Source organism: Oryzias latipes, chromosome 23, assembly GCF_002234675.1.
Source record: "Oryzias latipes chromosome 23, ASM223467v1".
Taxonomy (NCBI): Eukaryota; Metazoa; Chordata; class Actinopteri; order Beloniformes; family Adrianichthyidae; genus Oryzias; species Oryzias latipes.
In genome coordinates, this window is record NC_019881.2 from 4,823,192 (window position 1) to 4,833,870 (window position 10,679).

The 10,679-nt window shown below is 42.1% G+C and overlaps 1 protein-coding gene across 10 annotated transcripts in view; it reads left to right on the forward strand.

The window, feature by feature from the left end:
- The window catches only part of tfec (transcription factor EC), a 43,183-nt gene extending 32,792 nt beyond the window's left edge, over positions 1-10,391 (forward strand). For 4 of the 10 annotated variants that reach the window (XM_020714343.1, XM_011490901.2, XM_011490900.3 and 1 more), the window contains exons 2-8: positions 433-687; positions 1,363-1,464; positions 4,064-4,184; positions 5,010-5,066; positions 5,161-5,236; positions 6,017-6,164; positions 9,340-10,391. In XM_020714343.1, coding sequence (XP_020570002.1) covers positions 433-687; positions 1,363-1,464; positions 4,064-4,184; positions 5,010-5,066; positions 5,161-5,236; positions 6,017-6,164; positions 9,340-9,810 — 1,230 coding nt within the window. In that variant the 3' untranslated portion in view covers positions 9,811-10,391. The remainder of the gene's footprint in view (positions 1-432; positions 688-1,362; positions 1,465-4,063; positions 4,185-5,009; positions 5,067-5,160; positions 5,237-6,016; positions 6,165-9,339) is intronic. The other 6 variants (XM_020714344.1, XM_011490904.3, XM_004082891.4 and 3 more) reach the window with 3 other exon arrangements.
- Positions 10,392-10,679: the final 288 nt, after the last annotated feature.

The following is a 10,679-nucleotide window of genomic DNA, read 5'->3' on the forward strand; positions in this document are numbered from 1 at the left end:
CAAACAAATTGAAAACTTGGATTTTTGTGCCAGTGTGTAAGCGGTCTTCTCCAATTTTGCTTCAAAATGACCAAAAAACAGCTTGAAAATTTGCAAAGTTATTTTGCTTTAAAAAAGAAAATCACGCCAGCATCCTATTTGACGATAAAGTCAAGATGTGTCAAACATGATTCACTCCGAGCGCTAAACTGTGTTGCACAGACTGCTGCAGGGTGCCTGTAAACTTGTTACTCATGAATGAGTAGCATCGGAAAACAGCTATATCTGTTTTGAATGAGATGATAACTTCTTCGAAAAACTGCGGTGACAATTCCCTTAGTCACTGCTGTGTCAGCAAACGAGAAGCAATGTGCAATTGTCCACATCCTCATCTGCTTTTTTGTCTCCAGACCACTTATCCCTGTGTTGTAACAGCGGCCTTCTCTTTTTTAGGTGCAAAGCCACCTGGAGAACTCCAAGTTCCATCTCCACCAAAGCCAAAACCAGCCGGTGAAGCAGTACCTGACGCTGGGCTCCAAGCTGGCCTCCTCTGCGGGTTCGGGTCACGCCGTGCAACACCCACACACCCCCGGCCAGCCGCTGGCTACCGTGCCAATCATGAGGAACGGACACATGGCCCCAGTCAGTGACGGCAGCAACCCAAACAGCCCTGTTACCCTGCTCACGTTGGCCAGTCATGACAGTGAGGTAAGAAAAAAAAATCATGTGAAATTGAAATCGAAAGAGCTCTGGATGTCCCCGGGAGCAAAGTGAAATCGCAACCCAAAATCTCAGCCAAAATAGACCTGGGTCATCACTTTCGTTGAGTTTGCAACGCCCCTCGACGCATTTCTTGTCAACAGAACAGATTCCTCGCAACATTTTCTTCCCTGCGGTTCATTTCGCCGCCTCGTAGATGAGATCTGCTGTTTGAAATCGTTTCAAATCAAGGCCGATGAATCACGGTTGGAAGTTTATGATGGAAAGTTCATGTCCAGAATACCTCGGGGGCCACACTTGCATGTGGACGGGCAGTGCATCTTCATGCAGAGCAACTAATCATCCAAATAAAGTGGGGCCGTCATTGATCTCTCCCTGTCTTTGATCTGTTCATCAATAACTTCAGACATGCAGTCCTCTGAGGAGAGAGAACCCTATCAAAGCGGGAAAGTAGTTTAACAACTGATGCATGTTCTTCCCGCCATTCAGCCTCTAAACATGGCCGCCAAGAACTCTTCCATTATTGGATTAGTTTCTCAACGGCTCCTCCTCGTTTTCTTCTACTCAAAAATGGATTCAACGTTGACACCTCGGAGATCTGGGACAGTATATGAATGCCATGAGTCTGTCCTGGAGAACACTGAAATCACTGTTTTCTTTTAGTTTCCAATGGATGAAGTTATTGATGACCTGATTAGTCTTGAATCCGGTTTCAATGATGGAGGCTTGGATTGCATGGAGAATAACATCATAATGCAAAACAACGTAAGTATCAATCAGTCCTACACTTTGATCCTGTAATCAACAAATGATCTTTTGTGTTTCTTTTGCTTTTTAACCCTTTAACACCGGAGCGTTAGCGCCAGTGTTTACACTATCGACTACTGTAACTCTTAACTAACATAATTCCAGCAGATTTGGAAGTGTGAAAAAAGCAGCTTTGCACCGATGTGCAACACTTTACAGCTGTGAAGTGTTTACGCAATTAACGTAAATTTGTCGCGGAGAAAAGCGATGTTATGCAACACTTTGACGTTAGTAATGGTGCCAAGTGTTTATGAAAAGCTGCTTTTTCCCCGTCAGAATCACCTGATTCATGTTGATTGCATAAAAGGTCAAAGAGTTACGGTATGTCAAAGAACGCGTGTTATTTATGTTAGAAACACCTTTCGATGTTTAGGGCTAGCTAGCTAGCTTTAGTTGTAGCTTCAAGTCTAGTGTAGTACTGCTTTTTTCCCCCCCAAAGCTTTATAAGAACTAAGAGATGAGGTTCTCCCATCCAGACCTTTAGGCACAGGCTTGACACGCATGGGAAAAACGGGACCTAGCTTCCCTCCGAGGTCAGATTAGGTCTAGAGATGAGTCAAAGTTCACTCGGAATTAGCAATATTAACGAAGAAGCTCGACAAAGCAGGACGGGGTTTTAAGAGAGAGAAGCTGATGGGCCGTTGAAGATAAAGAAAGTGACTCAAAAGTAAAACACTCCTGAAGAGGGAGGAAGAGATAAGGGGTGGAGGAGGAGGAAGGGAGAAGTCGGTAGGTTTCCGATGGAGACAGAAGTGCAACAGATGAGTGGAGCGGGGCTGATTCATGCTGCTGGAAGGAGCCACTGAGCCACTGGACGGCCTAATGCACACGCTCCCCGTGGGCTTGTTCAGAAATAATACCGTGCTTAAATGGATCAATTCGTTTTAATTAGTCGTACAGTACGATGCATCACGTCGTTTCGCCGTGTCAACACATTCGGAAATGCGGACGGGAGAGGGATTGAGGTGATTACTGTAGAAGCAGGAAGGGAATTGTTGCAATCTTTCATTTTCCTATGCATGCTTCCCCCCCCCCCATCCCTCCTCCTCCTCCTCCTCCTCTGCTCTTCAGTGTTGATGAGAAACACAAAGTACACTTCAACCAGCTGCAGATACCGACACAAAAGTTTTCCCTCCTTTTTTTTTAAATGTTATTTTCCTCTCATTCCTCCTGCTTTCGGCATTCCATCCCACTTGCGGCTTTTATCCATTCCCCGCTCCGGCAACTGCATTTGACACACGTGTCACGGAACAAATTAGCTGCAAGCCTCTTTGACTCCATCGCGACTTCTGTTCGTTTTTTTTTTCCCCCATAAATACACACACGAGAATTAGACACACTTGTCTGTCGGCACGCCATACCCCGGACTCTGTGAAAAGGCGTCATTATTGGCGAGGTCGGCCTCGCTTTCCCAGACAAGAAAAGATGCGTAGGAAAACAGTTTTGCCTCTGTTCAAGCAGTTGACCTAGCTAATGTTTTTAGTTAATGCTGTGCCGTTTTTAACACAAAGAACGCCGCTGTTCAAGACAAAGAGGTTAAACTATTTTGAGATCTCAACACATCTTGTATCATAGAGACATGAGCTTATAGTTTGGAGCTCAGGACTGTAGATTACCATTATAAGCTTTACTGTGGCACAGTAGTTCCTCCTTTTTTTTTTAGGTTTTGTTGTAGAAATAATCCACAATATGTATAATCTGTGAAGATGTTTTCAGGTTGTATACTTTATACACTTTTCTTTGACAAACACTAAATTGTTTGCACTTTTCCCTCTTGTTTAAACTCTCAAAGTTTGAACCTTTGTCGAAAAATCCGTCCGGAGATTTAAATGGAAAGCCCTCTAAACAGGAGACGTAGCACAGAAGAGGTTCATTGACAAGGTCTACAGCCAATCAGGACGCAGAACACAATAACAAAAGAGCATGCAGTATTGCCCTGAAAGAAACCTGTTGCAAAAAACAAATACACTGAAAGGTGAACAGCGATGTAGCGAGGGATCACCGTAGTTCAGTCTGAGGTTTTGTCTGAATTCCCTCACTTCTTGGTGCACTATAGTCATTCGCCATTTTTGTAGTGCCTTTCGAATCTATAATTTCAAAACGGAGTGCCCCAGAAGTTTCCCAGAAGTCTCTGCGAAAAACCTTGTGCACCGACGTTCACTAGATTAGCGAATATAAACCACAATGCATTGGGTTGACGAAGTTGATTCATTTTTCATCAAATAATCAAGTTTTCACTATCAAAACACAGTGGAATTATAAATACTTTTCGTAAAATGTGCCTATTTGTGGGGATTTGACTTTGGGAAATTGTCATAATTGACGTTAAACAATAAATAAGAAGTTCTGAGCATTTGTCTGAATTGCTTTTAGTCCCAAAATATATACTTTTTTTTGTATTTAGGGAGTAATGAGGGAATTTGGACATAGCCAGAGTTTGCCTTCTGTTAACCACGATGCCCAAAGCATGCTGGGAGGTCCAGAGAATCATGAAATTCCTCTTTTTCAACTGACGATTTCTCCCTCTTTCCCTTCCTCTCCTCTCTGTGCCCTATAGGTGTCCCTCAGCAGCAGCATGCTGGACGTCTATGGGGGTGAACAAGGTATGAACCCCCCTATTGGTGGAATGAGCCCCACATCTAACCCCACAAAGCTCACTGTAAAAAGGGAATACACAGGTATGAACTCATACCGAGCCAGCTGCCAATCCCATCGAGTTGCTCATATTTGATTTGGAGGTTAAAGGAGCAAAAAAATAAAAATCAAAATAAAAAATTCTAAGCAGTACACAGAAGCAGGTGGTAAAAACGACAAACCTCGCAATTTTCAATCAGGACGTTGATAAGGCAAAGTGGCTGCTTATTTCTGTCTGGCGTAACATTTAGTTTGTCAGCTTCAATTGGACTTTGCCTATTAAACATCACCCAAAAAAAGAACAAAAAAGAGATTTAATTGATTTGGATAATAGAAAGGATTCTTAAAGAACCCTTTACTCTCAGTGGGCCAATAAGTAAATTACAGTCAGTTTTATTTCGAGTGTGCATAGAGGACAATGGGCTTTTGGATACTTTAAATTGACTTGATTGAATCAACAGAGACAAATTGGCAAATCCAATATCAGCTCACTAACTATGTAATTTCTGAGAATTTAAATATGGACGCATTTTTGTGCCTCCTCAGGACTGAATTCGCTAATTGCAGAATAAGTATTCCAAAAGTGGTTGTGATTTTTTTTTTCCAATGAGCTTTAGAAATGCCAGAGGGGATAAGCCGGGCTCTGTGTGTGTGTGTGTGTGTGTGTGTGTGTTTGTGTGCAAGGAGGTCAAACTTGTGTCTGCATTGTGATGCACAGAGGCCTCACATTCTAACCTCGACCCTGAACTCGCGCAACACAACCCACGACTGTGTGTCTGGTGTGTTGTGGACGTTGTCTTTTAAGGGTCTAAATTTGCGAGCGTGGCTAACCCATTCGTTCTCCTCTGTGATTTATTTATTTTTGACAGAGCACGACACCAGGGTTATGGCAAAAGAGAGGCAGAAGAAAGACAACCACAATCTGAGTGAGTGTTTTTTTTTTAATTTATCCCAAGTTGTGGCTTGTACGTCACTTTGACAGGGCGCTAATAATTCCCTCTTTGTTCTCGATCCGCTTAGTTGAAAGACGGCGAAGATACAACATTAACTACAGGATTAAGGAGCTGGGGACGCTCATCCCCAAGTCAAATGACCCGTAAGTTCTCCAGTTTCAATTGCTTATGACTCACGTTTTTGAAGTGCTGGAAGAAGGCGGTTCAACTCGCAGAGGCTCTGGTGCTGCCGGCTGAATCTAAAGGAGTCCTCGGGGACATTTTTAGTCGTGTTTCAAGGATGCACTTGAACTTCCGTGGCGATCGACGCTCTTTGAGATGCGCGGCCCATCACTGGGGTTCATCTCGACGCATGAGCGACGAGGAAAGGGTCACGGCTCAAAGGGGCAGGTCGGACATTTGAATCCAATTTTAAAGCATAATTGGAACATACAGCATAGACAGTGTGGAAGACCCTCCGCCTGTTCACAGCTGAACCTTGCTTTAATGGAAGGTTAGCATTGTCACTGTTCCATTAACACTGGATCAAAGAGATTATTAGTGCAGATCAGACCAACTTCTTGCTCATGTAAAGGAACGTTTTACTGCTGGTGTCTTGTTCTTTGACTTGCACTTTAGTACCTTAAGTCCATTGCTCCACTTTCCTGTTTCTTTCCTACTTAAAGTCATTTTTCCTGTGCTATTTTTACTCGAGGATTAATTTTACCGAATGTGAATGGACTTTCCACATTAACTATTCTATTAAAATTCCCATTTGGTGTCCTTGCGTGATGTCCAAAGGATGAGTAATTGCCCCGCGCAGGTCTCCATTTTTTATTCATTTAAAAAAAAAAGGCCTCAGTTAAAACTTCCTTTGAGTGTAAACGATATTCTGCCCACATCACGGGGTAAAAATAAAAAGGGTTATGCACCTTTTGTTGCAGCGACATGCGCTGGAACAAAGGCACCATCCTGAAGGCCTCGGTGGAGTACATTCGGTGGCTGCAGAAGGAGCAGCAGCACTCTCGGGAGCTGGAGAGCCGTCAGAAGAAGCTGGAGCAAGCCAACCGGAGGCTGCTGCTGAGGATCCAGGTGAACGGACGGGTCTTTCTTTATTCAAATCGCTCTGAATCAGGAGCAGCCAAGAAAATCGTATCAGTAAAAGATCGTATTCGTAAATATGCTGGGCGGGCCGCTCCATTCTGATTCACTTACGTCTGTGTTTTCCCCGTCAGAGCTTGAATCTGGATCAAAACTGTACGTCTGGATAACTCAAATGTTGTTCACCATTTTTGGTGCACCAGTAATGATTGGTTGAGGTTGTGAGGGGCTGCAAACCAGTAGGAGAGTGTAAACAGATGGATGATGGGAAGTGGGGGAGGGGTTCACAGTCCCGCCCACAGCTCAGAGGGGAATTTCGAATGAACTACTGTCGCTCTGCAGAAACTATGGCTGTGTCCAAATTCGGGGGTTGCCTCCTTCAATGGCCGTGGCCTTCCCGGGCCACGTTGCCGGGTCTTTCGTCAAGCGGTTAGGCCGGATGTTAACGGCTGTGATTTTAGACGAGTCTTGCCTTAAGATAACTGCAGCCGTTACATTGTCAAATGTAGGAAGCGTGAGTCTCGAATAGAGAGATATAGTGAACCGGGCATGGATCTAGAAATTTTCCTGGCTTATTTGATCCAACTTTTAATCTTGGAGGTGTCCTAGAAAACAACAATTTCCCCCCCCCCCCCTTTTTTGCTAGACCACTGGGAACGCATTGAGAAAAATGATGGGAGTGAGTCTGTAACCCTTGTGCTATCCTAGGCACTTTAACATTGGGAGTTGGGTCATCTAGACCCACTAGACAGTGCTCTGAACCTTTTTTCTTCAATGATTTGTGATCTTCACTGGTGTCCATGGATTACATGAAATCTTTCCACCTTTATCCACCTTTGTCATGGTAGGAAGAACACGTTAATGTAAGGGTGGGGTCATCTAAGATAGCACAAGGGTTAAATATTGTGGCAAACACAGCGAGGGAAAGCTGGATGTCGGCAGAGGTTTGACAGGTCATGCATCTTCAGTCAAGCGTTTTTTGTTTTTTTTTAACTCAACACGGCGTTCTTGTTTGATTTACCCGTGTCAAACTGATCTTCAAAGCTTTACGGTCCCAAATTGTGGCCCCCTCCCCCCCATTCCCCAATCACAACCACTTGTATTCAAAAGGGCTCCTTTCACCTTGTGATGTCATGTGATTGAAGGGTGCCTGATAAACAGAGACGCAGACAGCAGCTTTCTCACAGAGAACAAAGAGAGATGTTTATAGACAAATGTTTGCACCTGCAGGCTTTTAGAGACCTTTATTTGTTCTGTCTGCCTCAGTGATGGAAGGACTGTGAGTGAATTTAAAAACTGTCGTCAGGGAAGAAACCAGAGCCAGAAACAGGCAGATGCTCCTGCAGAAATACAGAATTAAAAACTTGGAATGATGGTCATCTCAGTTTTATTTGTTAAAACTGATTAAATAAGATAGGAGTGAATGGTAGGGGTTGCAGAGAAATGTCCAAACTTTCCTCCCAAACCTCAGAATGTGAGGGAGTGGCATTGACTGTATATGAGGACTGGAATGAGAGACTCCTCCCCCTGGCGTTCCAACTATACCTGTCATTATTTTTGTCAGAAAATCCTTGCTTCTTGCTCTGCTACTTTTTTTTAAAAGCACAACAAAGAAACATATGAGAGTAAATTTGTAAAAGTATAAGAAAATAAGTACATTTTAAAGAATATATTCGCAAAATTCTTATTTTTCTGAATCCTACTTTCATGAGGAAAAAGAGAATTCAGACACAACCCCCTTATGAGAAAAACACTCAGCATTTCACGGTAAAGTTGTAAAATTAGAAATTCATGTCAAAAGTCAGAAATTCATGTCAAAAGTTAAAAAAGTGAATGTGAAAGAAAAAAAACATAAAACTACAAGAACAAAACTCATTTTATGACAATAATATAAAATTATAAGGAAAAAGTCAGCATTTAACGAGAATAAATTTGTACAAATGTGAAAATAAATTTAAATTTTATGATAGAAAAAAACAAAAAAATTAAGAGAAAATAATCAACATTTTGTGACAATGAAAGTTGTAATTTTGTTTACAAAAACATCACAAAATCCCGAGTAAAATGCCAACATTTTATGAGAATAAGGTTGTAATATTGTGAGAAAAAAGTAATAAAATTACTAGAATAAAATAGTTCAATTAAGAAAAAAAGTCAATATTTTATGAGAATAGAGTTGAAAAGATAAAAGCTGTAATGTTAAAAAGTTTTAATGTAAAAGTCCCAATTTTCTAGAAAAAAACTTCCGGCTTTTAGAAACTAAAACAATTCATGAAAATAAAGTTTTACATTTACAAAATAGGTAAAACAGACTCTTTAGCAGAGTGATTTTCTCCTGATTTCCGCTACATAAAATAAACATAAGGTTTGATTGTCTTTGTAAAAACATTTAAAAAGTTAAATGTTTTGATGTTTTTTCAACTTTGTTTTTGGTGAAATTTCTTTTTTTATAATTGCACGACTTTCTCTTTCCTACTTAAAGTCTTTCTCTTTTTTTTAACGGAGGCTCTAATACTTCCTCATATTTAACATGTTCTTGCTAATCCTATGTTTTCTAAATATATATTCTATTGTGCAAGTTTTTCAAGTTAACCCTTGTGCTATCCTAGGCACTTTAACATTGGGAGTGGGGTCATCTAGACCCACTAGACAGTGCGCTGAACCTTTTTTCTTCAATGATTTGTGATCTTCACTGGTATCCAAGGATTACATGAAATCTTTCCACCTTTATCCACCTTTATCATGGTAGGGAGAACATGTCAATGTAAGGGTGGGGTCATCTAAGATAGCACAAGGGTAATACTGACCAATTAGATGCCCTCAATTATAGGATTGTGGTCTCACGTTGAACGTTCGAAACGTTTCCAGTGGTAGGCCATGCTGGCCAATCAAGCTCACTCTTGATTTCCATAGAAATGTTGACTTAGACCGACTTGGACCAATCAGCTTGCTGGAGATTTCTGGTTCCAACATGGTGACGTCCGTATCACGAGAAAATGGCAGCTAAATTGACTTCATTTGGTTTGTATGGGTGACGTCACATTCACTCGGTCCAGTTTTCCTATACAGTCAGTGGGTTGTAGGTGTGGTTGGAAACGTTTTAGTTCAACTCCAATGTATGGACAGAGAAGATTTAAAATCTAAAGCACTTTTCTTCGTTTCACAGGAACTTGAGATCCAAGCACGAGCACATGGACTTCCAAACATGACCACTGCCCTGGGCACCGTCGAACTGTCCAATCACCTCCTCAAACAGCCGCAGCAGCAGCAGCAGCAATCGCCTCCCCAGGCCCCACAACCACAGCAGGCCACTCTTTACCAGGAGGACCCAAACAACGACTACCTCCAGAGAATAGCTGCGGTGACCGCCATACCGTCCATCACCGCTGCCGGCCCAACGCAGGACCACATTTCTGGCGGGGACGCCTGCACCACGTTCTCTGACCCGCTGTCCCACTTCACAGACTTCTTCACAGCCTCACTCAAGGAGGAGAACCAGCTGGACGAGATCCTCATGGACGAGGCGCTGTCGCCGTTCGGGACCGACCCGCTCCTCTCTGCTGGTTCCCCCGGAGCCGCGTCCAAGGACAGCAGCCGCAGGAGCAGCTTCAGCTCCGGCGAGGGCGACGATCTATAAGGGTGCCTTTTTTTCCCAACCAAAAACACTGTTGCTGTCACGTTACAGCTGCATTCTCCACTCATAAAGGGCATACACAGAGCTTCCAGAAGACTGACTACTAGAGACTATTGCCAAGGCGGCAAGCAATTAAAATGACAGCTGACAAACTTTATAGAAATGGGTGCCTCTCAAAGAGGCATCTGCTTGTGATGTGCTCCACTGTCCCTGAGGCTGACATTTGGGAATGCTCTTTGGGACCAGTTGCTCCTTATGAGGAAATTTTTCTTTTTTTTTGTTTTTGGTGTTTGTCTGCCACTCAAACACAGAAGGAACAGACTTGTATGAAAAAAGGGAGACATTCATCAGCATTTGATGTACACAACTGCTATATTTAAAGCAACACTGTCTGTGGTGGCTACACACTGTAACATATGCAAAATAATCACTAAAAATGTGCTGATACTGTCCTAAAAAAAGAAAAAAGAAATCTGAAAAAGGATTTTTACTTTATATTTGTATCGTTTGAGGGGCCGTATTTCAACCTTTGTTTAAGGAGAACTAATGTACTCACCTCAAAGCTTAACATGTACTGGGCCTTATGTGTGTGTGTGTTTTTTATGTTTTTTAATAAGACTTTTTGTATTTATGTTTGTTTAATCCATGTATTCATAAAAAATATTAATATCTAACAGGATCTGATTTTATTTAATTCTATAAATGCAATGTTTTTATTTTAGAAGAGTTAGTAACGGTAGCATATTCACAATACCTGTAACTCCCAACCTTGCCACTAAAACATGTTACTATGACTAAGCTAACTCCCTAGTGTGTCAATAACATGTAAAAAAGAAAAACAATCCGACATCACTACACGTTAGCTTCGTTTA